The following is a 16,750-nucleotide window of genomic DNA, read 5'->3' as shown; positions in this document are numbered from 1 at the left end:
CATCTGTACCTAAACTCTGAAACAAGAATTCAAAGAACAAACAGAACATTTTTTTTTTCTTAAGTTAAAAATCCTCAACTCTTATTCACACTCCGTAAGAGGTACATTCCCCTTAAAGATGTGACTGTTTACAATAGTATTAACTTATTTCTCCCACTCGAGAAGGGCTGGCGTCAGTCAAATCTCATCTAGCAGTTTACAATTTTCCTGCTTTTCCAGGGAGAATTATGTAAAAGCACAGTTCTGTTAACAAACACAAATTCAGAGTAATCTAAACCCGCTTGATAATTCTGCCCGGCACATTGTTTTTACAGTACGTCTAGACATAGATACCAACAGGACAATTGCTGTGGAAAAAGAGATGAAAAAAGAATCTGAAAGGTCAGTCCTGGTCATCAGCATTTTGAAGCAAGTTTACTAATATTAAATGGATGAATAATGAGCTTACACCAGGGAAGAAAGAATGCATCTAATGACCTGGGAAGAACGAAGAGTGAGATGGGCAGCGACAGCCAGGCTGCTCCCTCTCTTCTCTGCAGTGGCTGGGGGCAGGACCTGTGCCAGTGGCGTGACCAGGGGCACTGCAGGAGCGGCCTAAAAGGATATTCTTTAGAAATAGCTTCCAAACAGTACATCGCTGTGTCTGTCACTTGTACGCCTGTGCTGGTGCTGCTGTTGGATATGCTATCCACATCCAGCTGGGGTGCCAGCGGGCACAGGGAGTACACACAAGTTAGCAGTGCGCCTCTGGACATTCACGTCCATGGTCTGTCTGGGCAGCAAGTGCTGTCCCCTTCTGCCTCAGGCATGGACAAAACGCCATTTGAAGGGGAGCTGAAGACTTTTTAATAAGGTTGTACACTGCTGGCGACATCTGCAATGCCTTTTTTCCCTTTCTTTTGGTATCACACAGAAAACAGAGGCAATGATTCATATATTGCAAGCCTTCTTGACACGTGCTGCATCTCGGCTTTCTCACTGGCTCAGAAGCTAATCAGAAGCTTATCAACCTGCATGCAGTGACGAGCTGCCTGCCCCTGCAGCCCTCCACACAACAGAGGACACTGTGGCTTCCCTCAGAGACACAGTGCCCTGGCACTCTGCGCGTTCAGCCAAGGCCACCCTGCAAAGATCACTCGGGAAGACCCTCCTGAGACGCCGTTCCGCAATCCCACCCTCACAGAGCTAACCCTCTGTGACTCTGGGACTTTGTTGGGACTCAGAACAGCAGTTACCCATTTCTGAGGAGGTGGGCACATGCTGCACAGAGACCCACTGCCCTCCTGAGCAGCAGTGCCTGGGAGCCAGGGGCAGGTGGGGAAGACGTCCCTGCAGTGTTCTGAGTTCAGCTACTAAATATGAAGGCAGCACTAGCAGCACAGCCTGCTGCTTTTTCTTCTATTTACACAAGCAACATGAAAATCAGACCCTCTCTATTATGGAATGAGGCCCAGAAGCTGTTTCACCCCAGATGGTTCCCCCAGTTTTGTTCATCAAAGCCACAGCAAGCCCCTTGCTGAGCACAGCATCCAGGATGTGTGCAGCCACGTCCCCCAGGGAGGGCATGCACACCCGTGCTCCTCTTCACTCTGGCTTGTACCGTGCGGGGATCAAAGCAAACACGTTCCCTATTTAAAAAGATTTAAGCCTTGGATATTATTTGTGTTAATTATTTCCTGCAAACATCCCACAGCGCAGGTACAACTGTATGCAGAGAAGCACTTGGAGAGCTCTGTGAAGCTGTTAATTTAGGCTTCTACACAGCTCAGTGGCTGAAGGGCTACAGCTATTAGACTGGGGGCCTATCCAAATAAGCAGAGCTCTTTTAATGACTGCAAAAGCCTTACTTCACAGTCTGAGCAGAGTTAAATATTCCTTTTGCATTATGTGGGTTAGAAATTCCTCAGAGAACAATGCTCATCAAGTAAATTTAAACCATTACGATGAATGGGTAAGAGATGATTGCAGCAAGGTGGTTTTAAAACCCTTTTTTGCTTGTCTGTGGTTGAAAATTAAACTGTGGATGGATGCGGCTTTACTCCAAAAATGCGAGTCATCACAGGACAATTAAACATCCAACATACGCCAAGCTGCAGTAAAATTGTTAAATATGTAAATATCTGTCTAAGTAAAATCATCAAAACATTAGCTCAAACCAGAGTTGGCTGAAGGCTCCTCTATTTTCCATCCTTAGGGACAGAAGACGTTACAGATGCTGATGCTAATACCCGTCATACCAAGCACTTACATCCTGTTTTACCTCTTCCTATTGCTGCAAAGCAGGAGCTTCAGGGGCCAGGAGCTGCAGAGCTGCTGCTCCGCATGCGCCAGAGCCAGCACAGGGCCTGCAACGGCACCAGCACACGGCATGAACACAAATTACTTAATGATTTATCTAAAGCCTCACCTTTCTCTCACATACAGTGCAAGTGATTCACAACTGAAAAAAAAAATGCTAGAAAAAAAGCAGAAGTGAGAATAGAAAAAGCCATTGACAGACCTTTCCCACCCCGGAATCTGGTGTGGGGTCAGGAAGGCTGCAGCAGGGCCGGGAGGAGGGTGCCTTGGCCACAAAGCCCCATACCGCGCTGCCCGGGGCTGGACCTGGTGCCAGCCACACCCCAGCACTCTTGCTCCTCCTCGGGGACAGCGCTCCACGTGCAGGCAGTGCAGGCGGGCTGGGGCTGTGACTTCGGGTCGAAGGCCTGCAAAGGATGCCCAGACCGATCTCTGGTTCCCCTGCAGCCCTGCGGTTGCCAAATCAAATGCCAGGATGTGGTCAAATGCAATCAGCTAACGCCAACAATCAATAGCACAGATGAGCACAACAATTATTTATTTTCATAACTGCCCGCCTGCCAAGGCGTCGCTACCCTCGCCTGGCCGATTGAGCTGCTCCCAGCCTGTGGTGCAGCGAGTGCGGAGGCGCCAGGAGCGGCTGCTCCAGCAGCGACGGCCCTGACACGGGGCCAGCTCCATGCACCTGCACGCACCCTGACGCAGACCTGCTCCACTAACCCATGCCAGAAAGGCAGGAGAAGCAGCAGCAGGACAGCTTCAAGACCCTCCGAGCGACACCAGAGCATCGACAGCTGCCTCACGCGGGCAGAAGAGCGGCTGCATGCAGACGAGGGCCCCGTGCCGGCCGCGGGCTGTGCTCCGCAGGCTGTGCTCCCCGCGCTCTGCTGCCAGCTGGAAGGGGAGCCCAGCAGCAGCCGGCACAGACGGAGCCCCAAGCCCGGCACGTGATGGGCCACGGGCACGGGAGGCAAGGCAAACGTCTGGGGTGCATGGGGCACTACGAAGATGACGCTGCAGGCCAGCCCAGAATATAAATCCTTGATCTACACCGAAATATGTCTGTTTGCTATTCAGGCCAATAAGCATTCTGGATATCCAGCCTTTAAGAAAAGTCAAGGAAACTTTCATAATGCTTTTTCAAAAGGTTTAGAAGTTTCATTTCAAAATGTCAAAACTCAATGTTTCTATAATGAAATATTTCACGTAAGATGTTACATTGATGTTGTGTCAATTTTAAAGCAGTTTGTGCAGGAAAGGAAAGAAATATACATCACCTTTACCCTGAACTCGGGCTGCTTTGCTTCCCCCAGAAATTCAGTGTTCTTAAAGAATACATTAGAAATAAAAATAAATCAATATTAAAAAAATGGTAACTTGTGAGAATGTTGACCCATCATTTTTTATTTTGCATTGTTTCCAATGATCTGTTTTGGGTGCTCAGGAGACCCTGGGTATGGGGATGAAGGGAGGCACCAGCACCCACCAGTGCCTGCTGCAGAGCTCAGCACAGGTGTCAAGACCACAGACCCAGGAGAAAGTAGGACCTGCACTTTCTCTGTAAGCCCAGGGCTTTTCAATGCATGTAGACAGAGGAAAAAAGCAGTAACCACAGTAATACCCCTTAACGCTGCTGTCTTTTTACAATCCACCTCCCATCCCGCTTAGTGTTGGTAACTACAGCACCAGCATCCAGATCCTGAGCGAAGTTCTCCAACGGACTGTCTGGGTGACAGTGTATTAATCTGGAAATGCTGCCTGAAGCATGACAGCAGATACACATATACACGAAATAAAATGTTTTCTTGCTCTGTAAGGAAAAATGCCTGCTGGCCCCTGGAGCAACTCAGTACGGAGGCGAGAATTAACCAGCTGTCTGGGGTTCTCAAAGGCTTAATCTGCAATGAAACTGGAAGCTATAAAAGTGAGCCAAGGGTAATCATACCAACAACTTTATATATATAAATACAAAACCTGAGTACTTAAAATGCAAATTCTGACAGGATATTAATAAATGACAAGCTAGTATGGCCTGATTAATGCCGTGACAAAATTACTGAATATTTGGAATTTCTACGCCTACAGGTTAAAGGAGCAATTTTCTGTTTCTGCTCTGAATATCAAGCAGAGGGGAGCGAGGTTTCTCCCAGCTGTCAGAGGGGCACCTGCTCGTGGCAGGGCTGCTCCTGCAGGGCACGGGGCTACAGGGTCTCTGTGCTGCCTGGACCTGAGCAGCCGGAGCTCCCGGAGCACGGGCGAGCTCTGATTGAATTAACGGGCCACGCACTGCCTCCGGCCAGAGTTGGCTCTTTATATGCAAATTAAAGATCAGAAACAGACACAGCAGGGCAGCACTGGGAGGAAGAGCAAATTTACTGGCACGCTGCTCACCTGGTGCAATCATCTCCCAAGGCCCAGAGTGCACAGCAAGCCCAGAAGATGAGCACTGCAGCATTGCTGTGCCTTCCCTCTCCAGCGCTCCCAAACATGGGAGCACTCCCAGGGCGCAGGGATGGCTGGTTTAATGGGTTTTGTGCATGCAACTCCCTTGCAGTAAATGGAAAATGTAGCCTTGGGTGTTTAGGAGGCCAGTTTTAATCTACATGGGTTGGCAGGAAAACTCACTTAGAGAAGGTACTTATGCTGCAGAAGCCAAGGTTGTGCTTGCAAATGCCATGGAGGGGGAGACATTTGGGTGCTGTCCCCCGGCCAGGACAGGCACGGGTAGCATGGTGGCAGTGACCGCAGCACCGGGGTACCCAGCGAGACAGAGTGCCTCGCGGTGTGCCTGCCCAGTGCCCACACCACCCCGGCACCACACGCCTGCTCCATCCTCATCTGAGCAGCACCTGCAAGAGCACCAGCGACTGAAACAGCAGCCAGCACCCCTGCCCTCAGACGCCAGACCCACCAAGCCAGCGCGGTGTTACTGGTACTGCTGTACACAAGTAGCACTGGCTGCGATTTTTTTCCAAGCCCGTAAAAGAAAGGTTTCCTGACGATCCTGGCCTGACTTCACTCACCCGCAGCGTGGTAATCATGGAGGGGTCTCGGAGGCGTCCGTCTTCATCCTTGAGGTTGTATCCCTCCGGCCTCTTGTCTCGCTCACTGACTTTCCATAGCTTCACAGTTTTATCTGGGAGAGAAGACAGAGTTACGCCTGGCTGCTCCCAGAGGAACATCTGACAGGAACGGTAAGGCCAGGTCAGTTGGCTTCCAAGTTGAAAGTCTGCCACATCCTCATCTTTAACATACTGAAAGTAACACAGTTACATGGAAAGAAACCCTCCCAGAAAATGCAACTGTCACCACAGCACTTTGCCCTGAGAACTTTTGTTTTCATATTCCTGCTGGACAACAGCTTGTGCACTTACTACATACATAAAAAAATGATTGAACAAAAAAATAGAACCATCAGATTAACGTACAAATAATATGAAAAGCGATTTCCCAAGGCAGGCAGCCTCGGAGATTATGCCTTGAATGCCGGCGTTCAACATACCGAGCGATGGGGTCTCGCTAAGCCCTGCACGAGGAGGTGACGAGGCACTGGCTACAACAGCAGGGCCCCGAGCGGCGCGGGGAAGCTGGGCTGTGTGTCCCCGCGGCCGGCAGCGCCACGCACGCCTGCCCAGCTCTGCTCTGCTGCCGAGCCGTGCGTGCCTGCACGCACCTGTCTCCACTCACCTGCCGAGCCACCGCCTTGCACACCCTGACAAAACACACGAGGAGGGGTGGGAGCGTCCCCGGGGCTACCCTGGTTTAGGTTAGCCCCATCAGGTATGGGGGTCACCAGCCACAGCAGTGCTTGCGCTGCTACAGGGTGAGTGTCAGGGAGCTGACAAAACTCATTGGGCACAGAATGCTTCAACGTACTTAATTTTTCTTCTAATGTAGGTTAAGCAAGAAATACAGCATGGGAAGAGTGGAACAGAGCAATAGATGACTCAAGGCTAGAGGCAAGCTGGCAGATACAGCAGAATTCTGAAGGAGCAAGTCCTTGGGAATGTAAGCTCTCTCTCTCCTGGAAACTCCCAGAGCAAGGTGAAATCACAACATAATTTATTCAGAAGTCACTTGTGACTTTCCCCATCCAGAAACTGAACCAACTCCAGCATCTATTATTGACTCTGAAAGCAGCCCTGATTTCCCTCACCACCAGTGCCCCACCCCGTCCCCTTTGGGCATCCCATTCATCCTGCGCCACAAAGTCCTCCAGGTGGTCTTCACACTGAATGATGGCGCTTTCTTTCCTCTCTCGGCAGACTCCATCAATAGTTTATCATCACTTCCAACAGGTTTGATACATAACTATATAATTCATCTTAATTTTCCCCTTTACACAGCAATTGCAACTGACTGCCATTAATTTTGTTTTTATTAACCCACTTTACTTCAGGGTGTTTCTATATATAATGTTAGTTTAAGAGTAAGAACAAAAAGAAACAGCATAACATGGGAATATTTTACAAAGAGCTGTTTTGATAACCTGCTAGTATACGAAACACCATCCCAAATGCAAAGATAATATCCCTGTTAATCAAAAAACTATTTAAAAACTCAGTTAACAGAACATTATGCTCTATAATTAATCTTCATTGCATTTCAATGATTCTCCCCCCAAATGAGTTTAGTAAGTCTTTGAATTTTATTATAATGATCAATAGAGTCAATTCTACAATACAAAGTAAGTTGGTTATGGAAGATAATTAGACCCCTTCTTTTCCCCTGAAGTAATTAAGTCACATCCATCTTAAGGTCCCATTCATCCCAAGTAATATTCCTGGATTCTCCTGATATTTATCTGAACATAACACGAAACTGCTGAGCTGAACGCAAATTCAAACAAATCATCTGTGTTTTTTCTTTAAAAACCACCACCATTACCAAAAACACAAAGAGTTCCCAGGTTCCAAAAACCAAGAAATAAAAAAAATAAATTGTCAGCAGTGGGAAAAGATTCACTCCCTTGCAGTGAGTGAAAGCTGTGAAATAAAGACAAAAGCTCGTGCACGAGGATCAGGCTCTGCCAGAACACTTTGGCCGAGTTCCTGCTACCCTCTTTATATTGGTGTTTGCTGTGAAGTGAGTCAACATTTTTTAAAAAAACATGTTTCTCCAGCAGAACCATTACAGAGAAGCTCCCTCTGCCTCTCCAGGGCTGGGGGAGCCACGGCCATGGTCACGTACCGTTGGTGGAGAGCAGGAAATAGGCTGCATTTTGCTGTGGGAGCCATCGTATTTTATTGATCTTCTCTTCTATCTCCAAACTCTTCAGGTAATCGAACTCTGGCTCGTGGCTCTGGAAAGTGCTGTAAACATTGTATTCTCCCCTGCGATGGGGTTGGTTTTTGCTCTGCAGGAAGGGGGATAAAGAGAAATTTAAGACATGGAGAAGAGAAAATATTCTGTTGACTCTCTTGTCCTCCAAGGTTGTTGCACAGTAGTGAGCACCTCACCGCGGTGACACGCAGCAGCTCAGGTGAGAAAGCCAAGCTGAGACCCGTGCAGCACCCTCCTGCTGTGCCAGCTCCAGCACGCCGGCAATGCCAGGCTGGGGCACTGCTCTCGCGCTGCGCCCACAGCGAGCAGAGCCCCCATGCCGGTCACCTCCGGGAGAAACTTGAAAGGAACAACGAGGGCTGACAGCGAGCTAACCCCAACCGGCATGCTGAAACCAGCGCCAGAGACACCACCGGGATCGCTCCACTTGCACAGAATAAGGAGAATCCACCCCACAGACGCACAAATATAAAGCAAGAATAAAACAATCACGGAAAGGAGACAATCTCTGCAAGAATTAATACTGTATAACATGGCTCAGTGCTCAGTTTCGAAAGGTATTGTGTATCTCCAAATCCCACGCAGTGAACCTTACAGCATCAGGCTCTGAATGGGGCTGAGGTAATTAAATGAAAACTATTGTGCAGATTAACTTCCCGCACGCAAATGATGTGTTTGGGCTGGTAAAGTCCCATTTGTCTCCTGGAGCAGAGTAGTGTTTCAGGGCAGGAGGTGAATAGAATATATCCTGCATGATGTTAGGAAGTGGAAAGTTCAAGAAAAGCGGTAGAATAATAAAATGAGAGATAAATGAGAAATACTAATGGAAAGGCAGATGAAGTGTCTATGCATGTAACCTTTAACCTATCCGTTCATCCAGCATATACAGAAATAGTGTGAACATTACAACTTTGAGAAAAATTTAAACCATCATTGGACAACATTTTTCATGTCCAGGCCTCACTCGTCGCTTTCCACCTTCAGAAACCGCCCACAAAGGGAGCTTTGCTTCCGTCCAGATCAGGCTGTGAAGCACCGTGTGAGCCATGCCAGACCAACTACCCTGGACAGCTGTGGAGATGCAGGGAGACCTTCCAGGCTGCCAGGGCCCATGACAGCTCCCCTTCGCCAGCCACATTTTGTGCACAGCTGGACCACCAGTACATGCAGCAGCCTTTCAGTCTCACACTGAACACCAAGTGCAAATGTGACTCCTGCAGGAATTTGGACAGACTGTGACCCAAAACTTCTAACAAAGAACTCAAAATTTCCTCCAGTGAAGTGTTTCGGAAGGAAAACGTGATCACTGATCCAACTATGCTTTCCTCAGATTCTGGCAGTGTAAAGGGTGTTGCTGGAGGGATTTGTGCTCCAATGCAGGGCCCCCATGACAAACTCAACAAATACCCCAAAGCACAGACAGGTAGAACACCAGCAGGAATGGGGTCAGAGGGTCAAAGGGGGCCCCTGCTGTCCGCTGAGCTCCCACGTGTTCATAGCTGAGGGCACAAGCCCAGCCCTGGCCTAGAAGGGGGGAGACTTCACCAGACCTGCGAAACCTGGATGAGAAGAGAGGGGCTCCAGGAGCGCTGCTGGGTCTGCGAATGGCATGGTCATGGCTGGAGGTACTTTGTGCACCAGCCTGCTCCGACCTACTTCATGCTGCATAGAGCTGCAATGAGACTAAAAGGATGCAGGAAATGCCATGTGGTTTTTTAGGGTGTTTTACAAGATCCTGCTTCTGATAATAGTCACTTTTCGGTTTTGAGTCTGCCAGGAGAGAACTGAGGTTAAGAGTGACGCATACAGATTAGGAAACAGCAGGAAGCTTCTTTTAAAAGGATAAAATGGGCATTTTGCATTCACTCGCACTTACCTCCTGCTCACGCTGAAATATTACAACCCGACCCCCCTTGTCCCCTGTTGCTAGTAATTCTCCTGTGTGGTTGAATTCAACTGTAGAGATAATGTCAGCTGAAAAGAAAGACAAAGACAATTTAAGTAACTGTAGACTGGCTTTTCACAGGCATCTAAAAAGCGCCATTCCCCATGCAGCTAAAGGCAACGTGTATTGTCAGCACTCTGTCTCCCCTGTGAAATTTCCTTAAGTCTCAGTTTTTCTGTTGTATATAACAATGGACACAGAATTTTGGAACTTTGCTGTCCAGAGGGGCATGACCCCAGGCCTGATCTGACTCGGGGCTACTTCCCATCCCTGCCGTGCTGGAGGCTGGCAGGGTACGGAGCTGGGACCCCCACGGCACGCTCAGGAGAGCCGCCCGCACCGCGAGGGGGCCAGGCCCCGAGGGGCACGGCAGCGAGCAGCGCCCGGCCGGCTCCACGCTGTCCTCGCCCGTGCACGCTGGGCTGGCACCGCTGCCACCCACTCCTCCCTCAGGCTTCACCTGCAGAGAGAGGGGGACTGCAGCAGGTGAGGACCCCTCACCCTTGCCGCCCTAACCCACTGGGCAGAGCAGCCTGAGGGACCACACTGATGGTGCCACTTTTCCCTGTGCATTGCTGAATCTCCCCGGGTCCGTCAGGACAAACAGAAGCGATGCCTTTCATTCCTCCTTCACCCAGCAGCCACCCTGCTCTCACCATTCACCTTCCCCTGGAACAGGGCTGGTGCCCGCTGTCACCACCAGCGCACAAAACTCCCCCGCAGGGGCAGGTGCGAGGTTACTGCAAGGGGAGAGGTGAGGAAATGCTCAGAGACCTGTGGCTTGTAAACGCTTTAATCTGCAGCATTTACCCTTGAGGCAAAGCGGGCAGGAGAACTGCTAATGATTGGATTTATTAGGGCTATTTTTAGAAGGATGTCAGAGGTTAATTCTGTGGTAATTATTGCCCAACTGGTGTCACTGACTGCCTTCAAGCGCAGCATTCAGCAAACACAAAGCAGGGGTAGGGAAAAATGAAGGCAGCCTCAGAGACCCAGTACTTGGTGCAAGATTGATTTTGCAATGAAAGGCACTTAGTTATTATAACAGCCAGCTCATTCCTGCAAGGAAGGCTGACAGAATTTGCATTTCTATTCCCCTCTCATTTGCCCATACCCATGGATTTGTACAGCCTGCAGATGAAGCCTCCTGCACCCCTCAGAAGCAGGGAGACCCCGTGTGCTGGCTGTGTGAGCAAATACGTCTGCGTGTGCAAACACCTATGTGCGCAAACACGGCCACACAGCCAGGCCACTGGTGCTGCCCGGACTGCGTGCCCCTTGTGCACCCTCCAGAGCACTCCGGGCACCATAACGGTTATCTCGCTTATTAGCTGTGCCATGTGCCAGTGCGAGAAATATCTAAAACACACAGCCTGAGTTGTCCCTTCTTCTCCCTCCTGTGATCTTTATCCTTCTTGAGCACCCATTAGAAAGTCACTACAGCAGATTAGAAAAGACAAGGAGAAAAGGACATAAACCCAGACTCAGAGACTGGCACAGGCTTCTGCAGCTGCTGCGAGTGCTCTGTATGGCCCGTGCCTTCCGCGCCGCTTGTCGCCAAACGATGCTGCGGCTGTGGCAGCCCCATGGGGGTCTCAGAGCTCCGAGCTCCCCCCAGCAACCACACAGCCTGGGGCTGCCCGCCAGCGCAGCAAGCGCTCCAGCTGTTTTGCCCCTCATCTCGGACCAGAGCAGCCTGACGACATCGGTATACCCACGTACATTACTTCTGCCAAGTAGCAGGCCTAATTCCTCCAGGTTTTATATCCCAAAGTCCTTTCAAAGCTTGCGCTGGCCTAAACAACGGTGATGAGCAATCACTCAGCCACACTTCAACAATGCAATTGTACAAAACCATGAGCCTTCAGGCTCCTTTGGATGGCAGATCCCATCTCGTGGATGGCTCCATCCATAACTGCAACCCTCAGCCACCCTGCCACAGCTCCAGGGTAACTGCGATACCTGGGATCTTCATAAACCCTTCAGAGTGAGCAAATAATTGCTGGTGCTGGCAAAAAGAAAGCACCACTGGCACCGCAGCTACATGCCCCAGCCCCCTGTGCAGCCCCACAGCCCCACGCCGCACCGTGCCCAGGATGGTGCCAGAGACGCATGTGAGGACCAGTGGGTGAGAAATCTGGGGCAGAGACCATCTTCCATTTATTCACGCTGCCCACCACTTTCATGTCTTCAAGGGGACATCTCCACTCACTCCCTGGATCCACCCTGCCCTGATGATGTGCAAGAAGCCCACCACGTCTGCTGAGCTCTGAAAGTCCAGATGGCAGCAGGCAGGTGAGTAACGAACTCCACGCTGCTGCTATTAATTTTCATTCCTCTTCCCTGTATTATCCCATCTCTCCAGCATTAAGCATATTTCTAATGATATGCGAATGCATTCTGAAGTTTGTCTTAATTCATTTACAACATTTGGCTGCTGTGAATAGCTTAAGGAGATTATTTCCTGCACACAGAGGTGTCACTGCAGAGACAAAACCCAAGGGGGCTAGTGGCAAACATTCCCACCTGAACAAACAGAACTGGGGAGTGCATCAGGGCTGAGCTGTCTGTGCTGGACAGCTCTAGGTGAAGCACTTTGTCCTCTTGCTTGGAGCCATTCTGCCTCAGCCTGCACTTGTGGGTAGCAAAATCTGCCAGAAAGGTTTTAACCATCTGTTAATAACATTAATGAAAGTGTTGAAAAGCATTGCAGAAGGGCCAGACTATTCTTGCTAGCACTGGTGAAAAGCCAGGCTAACAGCAGTGGAGTTGGATGCACCACAAAGGAATGATAATATCTCTTAAGAATTTCAGTCTTTTTGGGGTTAATGTCAAGCTGCTGAATGGCTCCTGAGCTTCTCCAGATGCACCTGTTAATCCTCTCTTGACTGGGTTTGAATTATTGGTTAAATATCATTCCCATCTTGCAACTAGAAAAACAGGTCATGGAAGGTTTTTGTTTGTTTTCTTCCTTTTCTGGTATCCCTTAGGCAATACAATCTACACGTACGTAAAACCTCTTGTAACAGATCACATCGCTGCCAACAGGTTTACAATGCATCAATGCACCAGCTAAGATGATGCACAGCCAATTACCATTTCCACCCAACACAGTTCAGAAGCAACCAAGAGACCCAAGGTGAAAAAAAAAAAAAAACAAGCAAAAAAGCCTGCTCTTTCAAAGATTTATTGGAGACTTGGGTGGGGGGAGGTAGGAACAATACTTGCAAAAATAGCTGGGTTATCTGACACCCTCTGCACTGCAAAACCGAGTTAGATGCAACAGCATCTTCCACCCTCGAGTTACCCTCCTGCATGATGACTTGGACAGGAGTTAGCCAGAGATGTAACAACGCAAGGAAAAAGTGCCAAGCATCCAAGCTGGGCCCTGAGAGAGAATCCGGAAGGGTTATGGAAAGCAAAGCAAAGGTGTGACCAAGTGCCCCCACATGTGCATAGTGCGGTGCTGGAGCCTGCAGCTTCCTGCACCCCTTCTACTAGGAAAACAAATCTCTCTGGTTCCCACCCACTTCTGTCATCTCAGATTTGCCTGACTGATAGGCCAGAGCTGCAAGGATCCATGAAGTTCTTTGGATGAGGGAAGCCTCTGCAACGAAGCTGTGTTGAAGCAAGGAGCTTAGAAAGGAAACCAGTAAAACTTCAGCAAACAAAACATCCATCTGACATAATTCTCTTTCATACAGTCACCCCACCCAGTGAATGCCTCCCAAAGGACAGGAGGGGGAGTGCATTTTCAACACGTGTTAAGCATTGACAATGATTACCTAGACAGGGCACATCTCACCCACGCTGCTACAAAATTGCATAGACTTGCTCCAAAATTTGAGGATCCTGTAGAATCAGAAACCAATCTGCAATTTCAAAGAAAGGATGCTGGGTACAACAAACGTAAGAAAAACACAGCCCGAAAGATGTCTCCCGTTCTCACATGCAATTGCATCCCTAGCTGCAGATAGGTCTCGCAGATAAAAATAAATGCTTAAGCACTGAGAGATTTTGTGTTTGGAGCCAAATCCAGTTCAGCAGCTTGAGGTAAACCCTAATTCAGGCAGAAGTTTTCATTCATGACAGTTTCCAGTTGGCAATGTATTTAACAGGCACACTTGAGGCAACGTTTTATAACTGTAATACTAGTTCTCACCTGTCCTCTGCTAAGTACTTAGCTCCCCCCCTCCCCAGCCACCCGTTTCTCTCTCGGGGCAGGCACCCAAACACGCTGTCGTGCACTCAGGCAGCCCGCAGGCCCCGCGGCAGCCCAGCAGCTGGCCCCAGCGCTGCTCCCCGCACCCCGGGGGGTGCACGCGGGGCCTGCTGCAGGGAGGACGGAGACGGAGCTCCCGGCATCCCTGTGGAGCTGCCCGCGAGTGCCCGAGGACACCTGAACAGCAGAAACGCACCTCGAGCAATACTGAAAAGAGAGCACCTGAGGCCGGCTGGCACGCGCCGAGCGGTGCAGGTGGCGGGTGGCCCCCGGGGTGGTGCGTGTCACCACAGCGTCCCCACCGAGCCCCACGTTAGCAGGGGTGTCACCCGCAGAAAGTGCCGGGGACAGACTTAAAGCAGAAGCTGCCGCAGCAGCCCAGGGTCTGTAAAGGTCACCCAGAGCAGTGTTAATGTGCACCTCACACTAGGAGGTATTTTTTTCCTTCTAAAATTACACCACTGAAAACATACTTGCTTTGCACTATTTAATCTTCTCCATCACCAGCCACTGTTTTTAGGTCACTTGGTTTTTCAAGGAATTAAATTCCTGGCTGCAGCAAGACGTTCTTCAGACCGTGGCTGCTACCTGATGGGGAGCCAGGAGCAGGCTCCCTGAGCCAGGCGGCTCGCTCCTGCCGGCAGCCCGGCCTTCCTGCAGCTCGGTAGCAGAACCTGACTAACAGCACGATTTCATCCCTTAAGAAAATTAACCCCAAACCCGCACTCTCCCTTCTTATGAGAGACGGGTGTAAATCTGGCTATGCAAACAGTTTTTGCACCTGGCATGCCTCGCGCTGTGCAAGCCGTGGGCAGGCTGGTGAAGGACACCGGAGAGCTCTGCTCGCCGCCCAGCACCAGCCCCATCCAACGCCCACCCACAGCAGTGGGACCTCTCCGCGGACACAGGTGGGCTGCACTCCTGCTCTTCCCCGACACCTCTGAGTGATAACTGCAGCCCAGCATTACACGGGAAAACACCTCCCACGGGAAAAAGGAAGGAGCTTTAAACAGATCAAAATGCATCAGCAGAGTGTAGCACCAGACCCTCGTCAAAGATGTCTCGCGGCAAAGTTGTGGCCCCGGCGCAGGCTGGCTGGTTACAGGCTGCCGCCTGCTAATCTCCTCCCGCTGTGCTAGAGACAAGACCAGGCAATTATTTATTAAAATTCGCATTTATGTGTATTGAAATGATCAATAATTTATGTCCATTTCTCCTAAGGTTCCTACAGTAGTTTTGTGACAACAAAAAGGAAAAAAGCTTCTCCTTTTTTGCTTTTTCGTTTCCTTCCTCGTCCCCTACATGCTCAGTGCCCCGAATGCGAGGAATTTAAAGAAAACTGTTTCCATGGAGACCCTCCCCTCCGAGCAGCACCAGCCCGCAGCTCTCCCTTTCTGAGAGCATTAATGTTCCTTCACGCTTTCATGCTAAAAATATCGAAGACTGGATTTGATTTTCACTGTAGTGGTGCAGCTTTATCAGAAAAATAGGAAATTTATAATACACACACACATGGGCACACACACACGCTCAACAGCAGGTTTCCTCCTCCCCCTATTCTTTTGTCGCGTGAAGGCGCATTCTCCAGGTAAAGAGGAAACGAGCCAGTTATTAAACAGAAAGAGGGCAAAACCAGAGGGCTGAAGTCAGTGCCAAAAGCTGGATCCCCGCAGCTGCACACCCCTCTCGCCCATGTGCAGGGTCCAGGCACCCCATTTCTGCTCCTGGTGCCCTGTCCGTGCTCTGTCCCACCTGCCCTGGGAGGCGGGGACCGCCTGCGCCTCCCCTCTGCCTGGCATCATTCTCTAGGGCCTCTCTTGCACAGAATTGCTGAGTTTTCACCACTTCTTTCAAAGTCTACTCCTTCCCAAGGGGCAGAATGATTTCTGCCAGGGCAGAATGGTGCAGCCCACTGCACATCGCCAGCTGCGCATGCAACTTCTACTGGCACCACAGGGCTGATCCAACGGGCTGCAAGGTTGTAAAGAGGTGCTCTGCGTGGCACAGTAAGCCAAGAAGAGGTTCAAAGCCAGGAAAGACAGGGAAAAATCTGCCTGCATGGTAAGAATACCCCTTCCAGCTGAGGTACACGTTACAGCAACCCTTACCAGCAAGAGCTTTACTGGGTGATCCAAAATTTTTCATTACCTTGTTAGAAACACACTTGTCTTGTGCTTACAACACTTAGAGCCTGCTGTCGGACACCCTGGCAGGTAGGCTGGCAGGTGCTGGCCGAGAAGCCCTACCAGCGGCACGCTGCCATGCACGCTCCCAGCGCGGCAGTGCGAGAGCAGCCCGGAGACACGCGGGGAGTCTCACTGCAAGGGCTCGCAGCAGTGCTGTCACTAGCCTCATGCTCGCTGCCAAAGGTGTGTCAGGGCACTGTCAGCGTGAGATGGAGGATGCATGAGTCAACACATGATCGTGTCTTCCTTCATTGCCTCTGCTCCCATTCCTTCTGCATCCTCGGGAGTCACACAGCCTTCCTGTGCACTGCTCTTCTCCATCTGCATGGCAGGACTATGACATACACAGATATGTTTGCAAAGTCTTGTTCTCTGTGAACCCCAGAGAAAATGTCTTAGAGGCAGGAAGAGCATTACTGTAAGCATCATTATGATAAATTGGCTAGAGCGGCAAGATTGTGAATAGCAGAGCTTGTGTCTGAGATCCACAAATGAGTAAGTCACAAAACTGCAAAATTAGCTATTTCTAATCCAGCAAGACCCAGAGCTGACATCTCCATGTTGCATTTCATGGTTTCCCCCTGAAGCTCATCCGTTCTTACAGACACCTCACTCAGCCCGCTCATCTGCCCCAGGCCTCCAAGTCCTGGTGCTCGGTCACCGTCACTTGGCCAGGGGGGGACAAGTGCGGCAGCTGAAGGCACCTCCTGATTCCTCACCATGTGGTTTAAGGTCAGATGTGCCCAGCCTCTGCATCAGACTGTGTTTACTGCCCAAAAAGCTAGAACTGGTAATACTCTTAGCAGATTGTTCAAA

General features: G+C 50.1%; 1 protein-coding gene across 3 annotated transcripts in view; it reads right to left on the bottom strand.

Moving 5' to 3' along the window:
* PPP2R2B (protein phosphatase 2 regulatory subunit Bbeta) overlaps positions 1-16,750 on the bottom strand; it is a 102,754-nt gene that overhangs the window by 19,048 nt on the left and 66,956 nt on the right. For all 3 annotated transcript variants that reach the window (XM_080555251.1, XM_080555250.1, XM_080555252.1), the window contains 3 exons: positions 9,458-9,555; positions 7,489-7,654; positions 5,322-5,434 (listed from right to left, as the gene is read on the bottom strand). In XM_080555251.1, coding sequence (XP_080411377.1) covers positions 5,322-5,434; positions 7,489-7,654; positions 9,458-9,555 — 377 coding nt within the window. The remainder of the gene's footprint in view (positions 1-5,321; positions 5,435-7,488; positions 7,655-9,457; positions 9,556-16,750) is intronic.

Source organism: Anser brachyrhynchus, assembly GCF_964034855.1.
Source record: "Anser brachyrhynchus genome assembly, chromosome: 14".
Lineage (NCBI taxonomy): Eukaryota > Metazoa > Chordata > Aves > Anseriformes > Anatidae > Anser > Anser brachyrhynchus.
The sequence above is the reverse complement of the archived record's forward strand: the minus strand, read 5'-3'. Positions and strand labels throughout refer to the sequence as shown.